General features: G+C 41.6%; 1 protein-coding gene across 1 annotated transcript in view; it reads right to left on the bottom strand.

The window, feature by feature from the left end:
• LDLRAD3 (low density lipoprotein receptor class A domain containing 3) overlaps positions 1-17,722 on the bottom strand; it is a 107,996-nt gene that overhangs the window by 68,734 nt on the left and 21,540 nt on the right. Inside the window, exon 2 of the mRNA XM_036385050.2 lies at positions 3,906-4,052. Within this exon, the coding sequence (XP_036240943.2) occupies positions 3,906-4,052 (147 nt within the window). The remainder of the gene's footprint in view (positions 1-3,905; positions 4,053-17,722) is intronic.

Raw genomic sequence — 17,722 nt, 5'->3', positions numbered from 1 at the left:
ATATTAATGCACTCGTAAATCTCAAGATGAGAATCCTTCCAAGAGCAAGACACAGGTCTTGGCTCCAAAGGAATAGGTCAGCAGGTAGGTATAGAAGTCAGCACCAGAGATAATCCATTTACCTCAAAATGTTTCAAAACATGCAAGCACACATTTCTAGGCTCCTTCCATTCAGGCTCTTTATTTTGCAAAATTTTGTATCTTCCATTCCTGATAACAGAAAGAACTGAGTGCTGACAGCATGTAGCTCCCAACCTGACCAGGGCAAGCACTAACACCCCAGGTATCTATAAAGCCTGGTGTGCAACCAGAGGAGGATTTAGGATCTGTGCAATCAATCCCTCCAAGCTTCACAGGAAAGTCCTGTTGGTAAAGATTCTGCATTTGTGAAGAAGAGCCTCAGCTTCCTTTATAAATCATCTAGACAGGTGAAAAGCAGTAATAATAGCAACACTTCAAAGAAATGTGTGTGACAGATACTGGACAACAGGCTGAGGAGCAATCCAGTCGATGAGAACCAGAAGATGGGAATGAACTACAAAACAGTTCTCCACCGGGAGATACACTGTTGACAGCAGTTTACTCAAACTACAGAGAACTGGAAGTACTCACAAAACATTCACATTGATATGGTAAATTAATCCTTTTCAAGCTCAATTAGTTACTTGGAGGAAAAAACAAAGCAAGGTTGTTCTTCAAGAAGTAGTTCTTATGTACTGCAATGAGAAGTCACTGTCTCAGTTTATTCCCTCCCTTCCATGCTTTTCCTCAACCCTCCTCCCCAGATAAAACCAAGTAACATTTTTCAGTCATCGCATCACTATTAGAGAAGTAAGAGTATGAGAAATGTTCTGTGCACGAAACAGCACAAAGACAGCTGGCATGGGATGTGTTAAGGTGACAGGTAAGGGCACAGAGGAAGCACAGAAGATGACAGATGGGTTCTGGCAAGTGTGGGAGAGTAAGGAAAGGCCATAAGCAAAGTGACATGGTTAACAGAGATGGTCCTGCAGAAGAGACAGAAAAGGAACAAAAGAAAGAGAGGAAAGAGTTAAGACATGAATGGACAATGTGCAGGTAATTCTGCTTTGCATCTTATTTCCTCTTCACACAGACCATCACTTTTCCACTTGCTGGCCAGAAAAATCCAGAGCCAGACCCAGAGTTCAAAGTTTTCCTGTTTAAAGGGGGGCAGACAGGATGAGATGCTAGAGCAACAGAATTGATAAAATATTGTTGGACATCCACATTCAACTGTAAGACAAATCAGAAAAAAAGACATTCCACATAACACACGTGTGCATGACTACTTCCTCATGCTCATGCCACAACACAGCATACTCATCTTCACAACAAGTGAACCCTGTAACCAAGCTCCTACTCACACACACATATTTTTTAAGCAAGATTAACACTTTTCGGTGTGAAATAGTTACTTGATGAGGAATCACAGACAAAGCAGCCTAAAGTACAGCTGTGAGTAGTAACACACTGGGAACTCAGCCATCTCATGCTGCTAATGCAACTCCTATGGCTTTGTGCTCACCATCAACAGCTCAGCTATTGCAAAGCAAAATCACAGTAGAAAACAAAGAACTCTAATTTCGCTGCAAGGTAAGTTTTAGGAAGTAGAGCCCTGTTCTCATGGAAGGAAAGTAACAAACTATAGACTAAAATGCTGGGAAAAAATATATACCTATAAGGCTGCTTTTCAATGCCTTATCTCTGAGCTAGGAACAAATCTAAAACCAGATTTGGTCTGTATAAGCCCATCCAACCTCTGATTACTTTATAACCTAAAAGACTGGTTGGAAACACTACAAATGTGGAGATTCAAATGAGCACTATCTGCATTCTGTTTTGGCTTATCTGACCTGTTAACAGCAGGCCAGCATAGGATTCACATTGATTGCTCTCCCTGCAAGCCTCTTTTGTATGCTAGTTTTACATTTGTGAGGGTGATCCAATAACAGATAGATGTATGGCAAGAGGAAAGAACAGTCTAATTATCTCCATCAATTTGTGCAGGATCAAAAGATTGCTCATCCAGGAAACTGTCAGCCAATCAAGCCGGATAAAAGTATTTGAAAAAAAACCCAGGAAGGACAGTTCTGCAGCAACTTAAAATTCAGAGCTGCAGCATAGCCTACATCACTGAGGTTTATTTGAGTCTGTGGTGACAAGAACAGCTTTTATGAACTGCCATTTTACAGCTATTTATATTTTATTGTCAGTTACTATGTTTATTACTGTCTGCAATTCACCAGACCCAACTGATTTTGGTAAGGAAATTTTTGAACAGAGTCACAAAGCATATTTTCTTTTTACTGATTCCTGAGTAAATACCCAGTCCAGCCTTCATTAGGAAAATCTTCATAGACATCATCTAATTGTATCAAATGAAAAAATTTAAGCAAGCCAGACAAGGACAACATTCTTAGAGACACAGAAACTCCTGGTGTGTATCCTATAAATACAAAGAAGTACTGTCATTCAGCTTGCTTTAAAAAGTAGAAGCAGCACACCAAAAGTCATGCCAGCAGTCTATTCAGGAGCCAAGTAATGAGGAACCTGAGTCACACAGCTGTTGTCATCAGGAACATCTCACTGAAAGGTACAGGTTGAACTTTAGATATTTTTATTCTTGCCAAAGCTCCCACTGAGATAATTTTCTGCTAGGGTTTAAACAGATATGCATGAAACTAATCAATCCTTACAACAGGCCTATCCTTTAATATCAACATTTAAGTGTGAAAAAATTAAATTAACCCGTCTTCAATGCTACAACACAAGCCTGATGCTTTACAAAGACTGCAAAGCATTAGATACTTCATACAGATAGTTTTAATTCTTTAGAAAGTGAGCAAAGCTCACTGGCCTAAAGCAAAACTATATATGGAGATTTACACAGCACAGGTATTAAGGCCCCATTATTTAAAAGGGATGGATTACTGGCATTAAAGAAGAGGAATCAAGTTTTAAAAAGCAAGAGCATTTAACAATTCAAGGATTTCTAGTCAGGTAATTTGAAAGAATTCTTTTTCCCTTCTGCTCTATCAGCAAAGCTAATGCTGTCTTGGATGTCCTGGGAAAGGTAAGCTTATTATAAATTCAGTTTAACTGTAATGAAAACCTCTGTAAAGTTTACACAGAGAAACCACATTTGCTACATGAAAACCAGTAATGTCGCAGAAATTTCTCAGTTGCTCTAGAATCACATGAAATTTGATTTTTTTCACTCTCAAGTGGATTTCGTTATGATACAGCATAATTTTGCTGTCTGGTTAACACATGTAGACTAGAAATTTTCATGTTGTGGCAGAGTAACATCAACTAAATCTTGCTTAATACTAAGAAAAAGATGAATTCACAGACAAGAACCAGACTTTCTTAGCTCTCTAGAACTAGAAGTTCTTTAGGAAGGACTAAAACTTAAAAACACCAATTAGCAAATTAATTTAGCCCACTTTTTAGAAAGTTATTGTTAAAGTTCATAGAGTTAAGAATTGCATTTTGATTGGAGGTAACAAAAATCACAGGATACAGTCAACAAGTTTGAAATGGAAGGAACTAAGTTTGATGGTAGTGAAGGTCAACTTACAGCACTACACCAGTGTGCTGAAGCAGTACATACAAGATACCTGAAAATCACAAAGTATCATGGAAGAATTGTAAGTCAAGTCCATCTCAATTTATCATCAGTTCACGTACCTCCAAGTGCTGTATTAAAACTGGACATTGAAGAATATTAAAGACCTGAAGCACTAAGTGTTTTCTCCAGCAAGATCCAAATGAGGAAAGTGGCAGCAGCTTTGCTCCTTCTCTAACACAGAACACAGCAGTAAGACCAGTTAGCCAAGCCCTGTGATAAAAAGCATGATAAGGTCACAGCAATGGTCACTTACGGCATTCCTTCTCATCACTGTCATCAAAGCAGTCTGTCAGCCCATCACACTGCCAGGCCCCTGGGATACAGCGTCCATTGCTGCACATGAAGTTTCCAGGAATGTTGCATTCATTCGTGAAGTTATTCCCAGGCAACAGTTGGCTGTCTGCAGGAAATGAAAGAGAGGTAAGTTCATTGAGGATTTAACAAAGGCAGCAAAAGCTGTTACTGAGCAAGCTGTTTATTGGTGGTTGAATGAAGATTAAACAAATGGACCCTGATCCTGGTTATTTTGTCATCCTATCAGTATCCTGTGCCTGGTACTTGGTAGCACTTTCTTTTTCTTAAATTCTCGTTTTATCTGTTCTCCATTCTCACACACTATTTTGCCGATTTCCTCTTGCTATTTTCTTTCTAGGAACACATACCCAACTTCTATCCTGGTCAAAGCAATCTTCATTTTTAAAAAATTCTCTCTTCTTCACAGGGTCAGTCTAAACAATTTAAAAAATGAGGCTACATGAACTCAGCTCTATCCTCCCATGCTTTTGTCAGATTAGTACTTAGCTTGTAGAATATTTTGTTGTTGTTGTTATTAGCCAAGGGCTACGCACAAGGTAACACACTGACTAATTCATACTAGATTTTCAATTAAGCTTTAAATATAGTGCTTCTGGTCAAAGTTAGAATTGAGCTTCTTGGTGTCAATACAGTCCCCTGGCACAATTTGTCCACAGGGTAGTAAGGCAGCTGGCACACTGAGTCTGCCAAGTGGAGGGGGGACAGTAGCAGGATACTGGAGATCAAGAGAACAAGTGAGAGAAAGAAACCTAGAGATCTGCTATCAAGGTTAAACACAGCATTAGTCAACCATCTTAATCTACCATTTTTCTCATTTTGTGCATTTTCTTTTGGAATGCAGATATCACAGAAACATGAACGAACTTCAGTGAAGGAAGAACAATGACACCCAATGGCTTTAATAAGCATCAAAATGGCATGACCTGTCACAGAGCTGGGAGGAAGCTGCAAGACAAGGCAGAAAGTGAGAAAAATAATATCCTTCCCCTTGTCTTCCTGTCATATTCCAGACTAGTCCCAGGCAACCTACACTTGAGTAGGTAAAAACCCTAGAAATACAAACCTTCCCAGGTAAGGATGTCCTAAAAACATGTCTCCCCTGCCAATCTGCATACCCTCATGGGTCAGAACCAGGAAGAACAAACTAAGCTGACACTAAGCTTAACCACTTACCTATCATTTATCTATTTTGAGGATAACCACATTATTTTTGGAACTCTGGAGGAATAGCAGAGCTGTAGTTGGTTCCCTCCACTGCCCATCCCTATGTCATCTTGCTTCCTGTTGCTCTTGGAGTCCAACTCCTTCCTCTCCCAGGAAGGCCTGAACACCAAGGGCAAGGAAAACGATTGTGAACACAACATGGTAAGAGCCCCATTCTTCAGTGCTGCACAGGGCACAGAGCAGATCACAACTGCCAGCATAAGAAGTTTCAGGTAAGTCCTTTTTCCTAGCTCATTCCTGAAGCCCCAGGGAGGAATCTGCTTTGTACAGGCACCTTTGGAGAACACACCTACCAAAATAATAAGTTTTATAGCATGATTAGTGAATGAGGCCTTTCGGAAACTTCTGAATCAGCCAAATGTAGATTGTTCTCTCCCTCCCCAACACATCACAATGCTCCATCCATGACACAGGCAAAACTGCTAAGTTTCACATCACTATTTCAAAAGATACAGAGGAATGCTTCAGGGAGGCAGTCTCTTTAAACCAATGTCTGTCTCAAACAATCTACTTCCTTTCAAATGTTATTTCTTGCAAATGGCTGACTTTCCTGGGGACGTTTCAAGAATCTGCCAGCACAGAGCAGATGCCTTAATGGAAATTTGCCCTGAGCTGTTAAAAGACAATGTAGTTCAGAAAAAAAAGGTGGAAATAAGGTCTCCAGAGCCACCTGTAACCCTCATGCTGTATGCAGCACCTTAAAGAAAGAGAGTGACAGCCACCAAAAAGCATGCCCAGGCATGCAGCTGGCAATTAGACATCTTTTAGCAGTGTCATTCAAACCTCAGTTTCATTCCCTGCATCACTGCTCTTCCCATGGAGAAACAGCAGGTTTGCTCTCCACACTGTTACAGCCTACAGCACACTGGAGATGGAGACTCATCTCCATCACAGTCAGGCAGGGCCCTCACTGCTCCCAGCAGCTCCTGGAGAAACGCTACACCAACTTTGCCTCATGCCTGAGTCCCTGACTTTAAATCAGCAATTGCACCAGTTTGTCCTTGGCTACCCATGCCACGCAACACTGAACAGATGCAACGCTGCCAATCAGCATCCCCCAGGCTAGGGCAGCCTTACAGCATCCCTGTTAACTGAGTTTGGCACTTCTGTGTTCAACCAGCAAGGAGTTTGATGCTGTTTAAGGCATTTTTTTCCTGTTACAACAGTAATCAAACACACTCAGCTCAGTCTTTGTATCACTGACATGTACCTGCTAAGTAATGACCAAGTGGAAATCGCCACACTCAAAGAGCTGCAGGGTGAAGCTCTCAGCATTAGCACAACCTTTTATTAGCAAGCCACTCGCAGAGCATGAACACCACCTCTGCCTGCCACTGGAGAAAACCTACCACAGTAAAACAAAATTACAGGATGCCATTATCAGATCAAAATAGGAAAGAGATACCTCAGTATTCTTTGCAATGCAGAAGTTCAGTCAATGTACTCAAGCTAGTTACAAGGCATGTAAGAACTTCAACAGTAGAATCTAATTCCCTTCTCCACAATTCCCCCTAAAAGCAGTTTCAGGTCAATATGGTACTACAAAACTTTCCTGGTAATTTTTTTAACTTTCATTAGAATTAACAAGTTCTCAGATACTACAAAACAAATGTCCTGGCTAAGAATAAACCTCATATAAAACAGCTTATTCAAACTTGATACGAGAACTAGAAATTACCAAGGCTTTTGCTCTCTCAGAAGCTAAGAAACTAGGGCAGACCATTTAGGCAGCAACAACAAAAAGGCACCAGCCTCATGGCATCTCTCCCAATTGTTCTGCACTACCTTCTCATCTAACCTCATATATCTCTCATCCAACCTGCTCCCCCATCCACATGGAAGCAGCACCTATTTAAAATAAGAAGTCCTTCTGTGAACACTTAAGTGGGATTTCTTCTTGACATGGGCAAGTTGTTGGGTAAGAACCAGCAGCAGGTCTCACAGCCACCTGTCCCAGCTACAGAACTGCCTTTGCTCCATGAAGCATCCTGGTGTTTCCAAGAGAAAACGTAACTGGATATATCTCAAGCACTGTAACACCTTCTGTGCAGAATAACCAAACATCAGCTCCTATCAGATCTACTACTGTTATCCTGCTGAAAAGTTTCAGCCATGATCTCCACATTCCTTTAATGAAAAAATTTAGACCAATCTAACTAATTTTAGAAATTTTTAGAGTTTCAGAAAACATGAACAAAAAACAACTTCCCTAAAAAAGCATTATCAAGTCCCTGTTTCTTTTAACAACTCCTTAAATAAATGGCATACTTCTACCCTATTAGACTGAAGCAACATTCCAGGAACAAGTATCAAATTTTGTTATCCAGTAAGTTATTTACAGGATTTCCTTTGTCATATAATAAACTTATCCTCAATATTCTTTTCAAGTCAGGATGTATTATTAACTCTTTCACCGAACAAACAAAAGATAGCGGCAGATCAAGATACTTGCAGACAGCCCTACCCAAGCTTTGCTGAGGAATGGGAACATGGGAACTCCGACTCGATCTAGTTTCAAAGCAACCAATACTTCTCTTAAAACACGACCTTCATCAGCTCCTAGGAGAGTTGCATGTTACAGAGAGCAATTTGAGAGTCACAGCCAATGCGTCTAGAATCTTGTTTAGTGCATTACTCCATGCCCAAAAAATCCATTGGTGGATTAAAAAACTGTCAAAACAATAGCACATGTGGAACTGCTTTAAATGGTATTACCCATTCTGCTTCCCTCACACTTTGCAAGTCTCCCCTAATGGATCTTAAAAAAACCCCCCAAAGAAATCCTCAGTGTGGTCCTCAGTTCCCAGCCCTCAGGAATGCGATGCTCCTGCCCACCCAGCACACAGCCCAATGCAGGACTGCACACGCACAAGGAGAAGCAGTGTCACAGATACCCAGTACAGACATGGAGAGAACCAAAACACATCATCGTGTCCATTTTTCGAACAAGGTCCATAAAGATGTCAGGTTTTGTGTAGCCATCTTGCGGCACTGCCTGTTGGCAGGGGCAGAAACTCCTTCAATCTGGCAGAGCTGGCATTCCAAAGTTGACATATTTACCCTGCAGCCTCTTTGATTAATTTTGAATTCAACCCAAATAGGAGCTACACGGATGTGTTCAGTTAAGTAAAGGAGGAAGGAAAGAAGGGGAAAGTAGTCCATTTTCACTGCAACACATTGCTCACTTTAAGCAGCATACCATCTGGGCTGAATATAAAAAAACGGACTCGTGTTTCACTCTGAAGGGGACTGAGTAAGGAAAATCAATCTGTTTTAGCAGCCACTTGCAAAAATGTTGGTATCTAAATATTTAATATTCCCCAAAAAAGAATCAGGGGAAAATAAATGAAAGGAAAAGTCATACTAAGCAAGCACTTCACACTGTATTAAGAAAGCAAGTCAAGGATATCCTTCACAAAACCACCTTTACCTGAAAGCACTCCAGAGAATTGTGCACATTACAGAACAGATCATTACTGATCACACAGCTCTGTATCAGAAAGTATAATCAGTAAGAGCAGGCAATCAGCTTGGCCAAGGAGGTTTTGAGGAAGAAATACAGGACACATATGTGTTCATTGACCTCAAGAACAATGCTAGTAACATCAGCCTCATGGCAAGAGGGATCCATCACCAAGGATGAAGCATGAACACTTCACTGCCAAAGCTTTGGCATGTCTTTTGTGGGAATCATGGGATCTTCACAGGATACTTTCAATGGATTGCTGCTTAAAGCTTTACATATGTAAACAGAATTATTTTGATCAGGCTGGTATGTAGCTGTGAGGCTGAGGGTTACTGATGATACTTTCCTGTCACTCCATGTACATATTATACTCCATACTAATTTTTAATTTCTGCTTAAACCTTTCCCAGGTATAAATCCACACTAGGTTTGATTTAAGCACATCAGAAATCTGTTTTAACTCTACTGAAATCTGCAACATGTTACGAAAACAAATGGAGAGAGACTACAGCAAGTCAGTAACTGGAATTCGCAGCAGGATGGCATCCAAAGACATACCTTCAATACCTGCCAATACTTGATCACCAGCAAAACACATCAGAAATAAAGAAAAGCCAGCAATAATAGCAGACTTCAACAAACATTATTTGATCTTCTTCTGTCATCTTAAAAGACTGCAAATAAGCACAGTCAAGTGACTGGTAGGCTATTACAAGATTTGATTCCTCAGAGAACACAAAACTACTTCCAAATGCTTGCAGCCAGTTGCTTCTGTGAAATTAGCCCCACAGGACAGATGTTTCTTTTCATACCTCTTTATGTTCACATGAAGCATGTGACTCACTCCATGTCCACTTTACAGAGATCTAATGCAGGTGATGCATTCAGAAAAGGAATTCAAAAGCTGAGCATGAAGAAAGTGCTTTGCCTATAAACTTCAGTTTAACATGTGCATGCACAAACTTCACTGGCAATAAAAGTATGTTGTCAGCAAGATAACAGCAGTGGCATTAAGGCATTGGATTAATGCTCACTGCACTGAAACAGAAGGCAGAGTCAATTTGTGCTTATGGGAGAAACTCAGGACTTACACAGTCACCCAGAGAGACTGTGGGACAAACATGTTCAACCTTTTTATTACACTTCACCCCTTGTTTAAATGAAAACAAGGCACTAGCTTTGAAGAGGAAGGCACCCATACTGAATTCAAGCACATAGGGTATAAAAAGATTGCTCATTAACAGCACCAAAAGGGTAAGGAAAATACATCAATGAGGGGGAACTTTACGTTCCATCTCTCAAATAAACACCTTTGGTATTACCCAAAAAGTTGTTTGCAGCTCAATGTTCATAAATGTATCATGTAAATCAGCAAAAATGCCAGTCTTCACTTTAATCTGCTTTCCTATGCACTGCTCTAAAGGTCCTTGCCAGAACAGAAGAAAAGCATGCCTGTGCACATTCATGCTGGCTTTGGGAAGCAAAGAATAAGACAAGCACTCTCTTGCTCTGCAGTGAAACCTCTGACAACACCTAAGCCATCTGCCACGAGTAAAGGACACCTGCCACTAATTATCTGACAACTTAAATCCCCCTTGAGTAGTTTTAATCCCTATACTCCCCTATCCTCATTTAAACTGCCTGATGATTACAGTGCTCATGCTATATTAGAAGTTATGAGGGTTATTTGTAAGGGCAGATTGACAGTCCCACTGCAATACAAGTGCTCAAAAACATTTCCTCACTGAGGCAGCAGGTAATTAGTGATTACTCAAGGAACTGCTCATTGATCAGGTTCAACTTCCCCTCCTTCAGTTTTCCATGAGATGAGGTATATCTGGTATCTGGCATTTTCAAGATTTACCACGGATCAGTCTTAGCCAAAAGACCAGAAACTACTATGGTAACTTCAAATTAAACACTAAATATTACTGAGGCAAGTCAAAGACAGTGGGAAAACCATCCCTTTCAGAGCACTAAAATGGATAGCTTCTTTGAATTTAGACAGAAAAACTACTGCAGCAAGGAACACTGACTACTACCCAATGTCCATCATTCACCCATTAATTCCTCACTGCAAAACCTGACTTTGTTGAACTGGAGATCAATTAATCCATCATGGTCTCCACCATAAATAACACAATATGCATAGAACAGAGTATCTTCTTTTAAATATCTTACAGCGTTAGTTGAAGCAACTGACACGTTCCCAGTAGTAGGTGGCTGCATTTCAGTACTCAGCCGTGGAAGCACCTTAATTAAATATAATCTTCTAAATCATTCCCTATTAAACAACCATTTGCTTTTTCCTTGTAACAACACATGCAGGAAGTGAGCTGAGGTGAACAGGCTTACTTTAAACCTGCACCCTTCATGGCTGGATTCTATATTTGGGTGACTGAGCACTTCACCAAAGCTTCCCCACTTGCTTGCCTCAGCAGCAGTGCAGCTGCTTGAGTATACACCAAAAATACATCCCCCAGGTCTGCAGGCTCTCGGCACACTTACCATGATGGAAGGGAAACAGGCTGTGGGCCATTAACAGTGCAGAGCGAACACAGCTCCAAACTAGTACATGTTTAAATAGAAAAAGGAAGCAGAAATAAATAAAGAGGAAAGAATAGTTTAGATTACTGAACTTGGTGCACCTCGAAAGACAAGCATTCCCCAGCAAGAAGGTCAAATGGAGATTTTATGCTGCTCTTATCCAAGCTAGAGCTACCCACACCGCTTCCCTTAACAAAGCAGCAAAGATAAAGACATTTTATTTTTAATACCTTTAAAGGACACCAACTATGCAAAGTCTAACAAGGCAAGGTCATGTGCCAGATTCTGCACCTGGGACAGGGCAACCCTGGTTGCTGGTGTGTATAGATAGGAAATGAGAGGCTGTAGAGCAGTGCCACAGGAAAGGGACATAGGGGCTCTTTATGGGAAGCTGGATCTGAGCCAGCAGGGCCCTGGCAGCCAGGAGGGCCAGCCCTGTCCTGGGGGCATCAGGCACAGCATCCCCAGCCAGAAAGGGAGGGGATTGTCCCCTCTGCTCTGCACTGGGGCAGCCTCACCTCGAGTGCTGGGGGCAGTTTTGGGTGCCACAATATAAAAATGACATGAAGCTGTTAGAGAGGGTCCAAAGGAGGGCCTTGAGGATGGTGAAGGGCCTTGAGGGGAAGCTGTGTGAGGAGCAGCTGAGGTCATTTGGTCTGTCCAGCCTGGAGAAGAGGAGACTGAGGGAAGACTTCATTGCAGTCTGCAATTTTCTCCTGAAAGGAAGAGGAGAGGCAGGTACAGGTCTCTTCTCTCTGGTGACCAGAGACAGGACCCAAGGGAATGGCCTGCAGTTGTGTTAGAGCAGGCTTAGGTTGGATATTAGAAAAAAGATTTTTCACCTGGAGGTGGCTGGGCACTGGAACAGGCTGCCCAGGGAAGTGGCCACAGCACCAAACCTGACAGAGCTCAAGAAGTGTCTGGACAATGCTCTCAGGCACAGGGTGGGATTATTCTTGGGGTGTCCTGTGCTGGGCCAGGAGTTGAACGTGATGATCCTGATGGGTCCCTTCCAACTCAGCATGTTCTATGATTCTATGGCATGTTGCTACAACAACACCCTGAGGAAAACATTATTTTTGTCTCCACAAAAACAAGACTAAAGGATTTATGCACAGTTATGCAGAAAACCTACAACAGATCTTAGGACAGAATTTAGATTTCATTGTTCGTGTCTTTCATTTAATAATACACTTGTAATTAGTTGGCATCAGTTTTTGTATCTAACAGATGTGCCTATAAGAAATGAAATGGGGAGTAGGGGTAAACAAGTAGATAATAAGCTCATGTGATCCATCACACTACTCCAATTTCCCAAAAATCAGGCCAAGCTCGACATTCTGCCCAGAAAATACTGAGATCATGCCTGAAATATGACAGCAGTAAGACTGAGTCTGATTCATTCACCATCAAATTTAAAGGAATAACAGAAGAGCAACAGAAGTGATTAAAAAAACCCTTCCATTTAACAAGAAGCACTATGGGTATTCTATTGTTTTTCTAACAACTGAGAGGGACTAGGCTTAAATTTCCTCACATGACATTCTATGCCAATAAAAAAACCTACCTACCATAACTAAGTTTAAGTTTCCCAATCAGAATCAGAACCTTAGCTTTCAAAGATCAAAAGCTTTTAATTGCCTTTTGAGACTTGTTTCTGCAAGGACTTTTTTTGCAGCGTGCAGAAGCAAGAGATCATAAACAGCTGCTGTTAACCAGATTTTCTTGCTTAAAAACATGTATTGAATTACCTGCATTTCAGGGCCCTCAGAGAAGATTCGTTAGCTGTGCAAATTCCGGGATGTTCAGCCTTACTAGCTGGGCAAATACATTTAGGCCTTACACATGATCTAAGAAAAATCCCACAGTTGCTCTGTCTGGAGAAAACAACTGAATTCACTATTAGGTTATTTCCCCACAAGCAACTGGTACTTCAAGCTATTCTGTTATGTCACATGGCAATCACTTAAAGCGCTGCTCCAATGAGAAGTAACCACAAGGACTGGCAAAAGCCAACTGTGAGGCTGTAAAAGTGTTAATTCTCTGGAAAAAAACCCAACTCCATAATGTCAGTTGCTCTACGAACATTTTACTGTGGTAATGGTTAAAGTACACTCTAACTTACAGGCATAAAAACCACTGAAGTCCTTTGGAATTGGTAGCTGACACTGGACACACTCCTCCCTCTTTTACATCCCAGTATACAAAAGCAACAATGCCCAAATATGCAGCAGTACAAAAATGCAGAAAGGGAGAAAGAGTGCTTTAGCAAAGTATCATCTTTCCTCTTCTTCAGTGAGTAGTTGCTCAGCACTTCTAACAATATTTAATATTTCTGTGGTCTTATGTCTCAGCACACAGATCAGACACAGAATCAACCTTTGCAAGTGAATGCAGTTAAAGAAAGAGCTACGTGTTACAGGAAAAACAAACAAACAAACTGATATCATTAACTGGTAGACAAAAGAATGTTCCAGCCAGCAAGAAAAAAAAAACTCAAACATACAAAATTACAACCACTGCCCCTATAGAATGCCCACAGATCCAAGTCCATGCAATGATGACAGTATGGAATGCTATTGCTACTCAGGGGCAGAGACACCATGTCAAACTTTTCTGTGCTGCTTTCTGTGCATAGCTGATTAGCTAAAGGTGCATGCCCTCATCAGTTCAAGCTGATTTAAATCAGAGCAAATAGCCCCATCTTTCTTTAAACCCGGTCGTAAATTCCTGTCTTCCTCTTACTATCCACTTGCATGAACTCCACCACAGGTGAGCAGCAAGCTTTCAAAAACACTTAACCTAGAGCCTGTAGGTCTCAGTGCTGCCTGAATCAACCCACCACAAAGTTCCAAGAGCTTATGCCACCACAAAACAGAGAGAAAGGAACATGCATGCCCTCTCCAGATTAAGAGCACAACAAGGACTGTAGCCTTTCCTCAGGCTAAGTCAGGCAACCTAAAGCAAATGCTTCTGCCATTTTCAACTGCAATAGACACCACTTAGTCTCACAATGTTGCTTGTCTTCAACAACTATTCCACAATTGCTTCTTTAAGCAGCAAAGTTTTCAAGAGCACTAATTTCTTCTTGATAGCTGTGTATCAATCTTCTCCAGCAAGGAAAGCTGCCTGTCAGAACCAAACATGCCACTGTGTGCCCCAGCATACGTGTAAATGGTAAAGGCTGGTTTCCCATACTGACATTTACTGGTGTCACAGGAACTTTCCTGTCCAACCACCAGGAGTCACTCTGGCAGTCACACTCCTACTATCAGACTCTCTCACTGCTGGGACTGAAACCCCTACACAGTGCGGGGCTCAGTGACCCAAGGGGTGCACTTGACTCCCTGAACACTCACACCATCAGACAAGGTTTCCTTACCACATTAATCCTGGTTTCCCATCAGACAAGGTTTCCTTACCACATTAACCCTGGTTTCCCATAGGCACTCTCAAATCTCTGGTTCCTTTAAGTAATTTAATCACGGTGCATAACACAAAACCAGCTCGAGCTGGTGCCTCTAGAGAGGGAGCCTGAGCAAAGGAATTCCTGTGCTTTCATACCCTCAGTCTGTGCTGCCAATAGTCTGGGGTCTTCCTACTGAATCCTTGGCTCCTGCTGTGTCCCAGTGTCCAGTCACTTGGCCACTGCCACAGGTCCCTGTGCCCTCTGCTGTGCAAAGGGTCAGCACCAGATCACAGCTCCTTCCTTGTCTGGGGCTCCCAACATTCCTCCCAGGCAGGGCACAACCTGCAGCTCGCTCCACTGCAGCTGCACACACAGTGCCTGCTCCAAGCGTATCCCTCAGCACTGGTCACTGACCATTTCAAAGCTGTGCTAGAGACAAAAAGTGCAGGGCTCTGAAAGCTAACTCACTGTGGAATAATGGTGAGGAAGGCAAACCAAGATGAAGCTGTGGTAACGATTATCTTTCTGATGATAGAGATTGGCAGAGGGACCTTCCCTCTGCAGAGTTTGCATTTAGGATGTGACAGCACTAAGCTCTGCTACTGGTAATGAGGGGAGAACTTGGGCTCTGACACTGCATGAAAAGGTCACACCTCAAAGAGCCTGGAAGAGACAGATGCGTGTGAGGCTCCAAAGAGGAACCAAGCCCAAGGAAGGCCAGGATGCAGATCAGAGTAACAAAACAAAACATCAACATTGTCCTTAACAATAAAGAAAAAACTCATAACCCTTCACTCAACAACACTGAGCTAATTTCCAAGTGTGAGAAGATTGATGACAGATAACCATGATTTTCATCTAGACAAGAGACAGATCTGCAGACTTCCCTACCCTAGGAAGGCAACTCAGCTCCTGCTTTGAAGTCTTGCCCTCAGAAAAGAAAACAAGGAGACCAGAAACCTCCCTCCTGAGGCTCCTAAAAAAAATCTGGAAAAGGGACAAGTACATTTTTCCAAATACATTGAATCAACAGTTAAAATCAGAAGAACTACCAGAAGACAATCAGAGCCAAGGAAAGGCAATAGTATAAGAAAAGGGACAGACTGTACTAGGTGGTAGTGATGGCACAGACAGTGAAGATGGGATAGTATTCCTAAACAGAAGCATCACCTAGAAATAGATGATAACCTCTTCATATACATGCAAATCCAACTAAGAGGTAGGAGTGAAACTGAAAAGAGGGCATACATGAAGACCATGTGTACTGGGTGACAAAAAATGATGCAAAGTGACCTTAGAACATCCTTAAATCTTTAAGGAGAAAGGTAACTCATTGCTCATCAGCTGCAGAATGGAGAACTGGACCCTGTTAGAAAAAAAACCAATTTTAACAAGACAAGCCAAAACAGAGCCTTGATTTCAGAGCATCACCAGGCTGGGTTATAATCAGCTGATTTTCATCTACCCTATACAAATGAAACCATGACGAGCCATGGGACCGTCACAGCAACATCCTTCAGACAGTCCAGGAGCTCTCACCACTCTCAAAGTATTTTGGAGACCCCTCCTAACAGACTGGTCTAATTTAACCACAGGACACAAGCCTCTTCAAATGTCATGCTCCAGGTCCACTTGAAGAGATTTTGCCATTACTTTAGAGTTGAGAGCTTTCTTTTTATACGAGAGTGTGTATTTGCCCTTTTCCTCTACCTCTGGTCACATGTCCTCCACTAGGTAAGCCTCAAAGAGAGTTAAGTGGGGGCAGAAGATGGGGCTCAGGAATGACAGATGTATACAAGTAATGGTTATTTATTTGAAGTTGGAAATTTCTCATCATCACTACCAGAGACCTAGAAAATAATAATTTCAAGTGAGAAATAACAGCTTTTATATCCACTTACCTAAAGTATGATTTTCTCCCATTCAAACTGAGCTCTCTGAGGTGCTTTATACAGCAATAATAAAAATTTATCCAGAAGATAAAGTTACTCAGTGTTTGCTACATGAATTAGACTGCTGATGCTTTCTGTAAGCAAATCAAAACCAGAAAAATAAGCATCATTTGCATTTTGTCAATAGGAAATGTGCTGTTAGGCAGATATATGGCAGGGATTATATTGAAGGGAGGGTCTCACTCTTTTCACTGGAGTTTAGTTTCACCTTATGTCTTTCACTTCGTGTGCCAGACGCCATAGCCAAGAGCAATGATGTTGTTTCCCTATAGAGGAATATACTGAGTGCCTCCACACGACAGGACATTAACATGGGGAGCACAGTGGGGCTATGCAATCTCCCTGCAAGGCACTGGTGACTGATTCTTTCCAGCAAATACTTCCACAGCAAGACACCATTCCACACACCACGTACCCCAAACTGCTTTCGAGCTAGCAGTAAAATCAGGGGGTTCACTGCAACATAGGTAATCTTGGAGTTTGGCTCTTTCAACAGCTGCTGTATTTAACAGCACAACAGAGTGAAGAATACAGGAATGAAGGTAGACAGAGGAAGATGTAGCAAAAAGCAGAAAAGCTTTTCACAAGAGCGTGAGAAAAATGAACTTTCCCTAGGAGCCATGGATGCAACTGTAGACAAGTGACTCTGGAAAGGGCCACAAAACAAAAAGACCAGGATTCAGTGTATGTGGTGTACCAACTTTCTTCCTTTTCCCACTTTTTGCTTTCTGACAGTTCTGTTTCCTTTATTTCCTAAAATCCTCTGAAAAACTTCTCAAAAGAAAAGCGACATCTGCTTTTTAGATACGTATCCTGGTCCCAAAAGAAAAAAATATCCTATCTATCCTATTCAAACTGCCTATGACACAACAAGTGTCAGAAAAAAGCTTGCCAGTAGGCCCTAGTTAAGAACAATTACATATTTCAGCCCCTAATCCAAATATTTTGGGTGTCTCACTTGAGCCCTCTTCCAGCTTCCAAACCTGGATGTGTTTCATTCAGATGAGTCAATCCCAGGCACAAATCAGTTAACAAAAATGAATACATTTCCAGTTAGCTACCATTAAAAACCATTCTTGCCTTTTAAGGCTTCATTCAACATTTTTTTTCTAACAGGTACTCTCCACTGAGCCAAATCAAAACTCAGGAGATCTCTA

This window comes from Molothrus ater, chromosome 6, assembly GCF_012460135.2.
Source record: "Molothrus ater isolate BHLD 08-10-18 breed brown headed cowbird chromosome 6, BPBGC_Mater_1.1, whole genome shotgun sequence".
NCBI classification, from domain to species: Eukaryota; Metazoa; Chordata; class Aves; order Passeriformes; family Icteridae; genus Molothrus; species Molothrus ater.
This window is presented reverse-complemented; position numbering and strand designations above follow the sequence as displayed.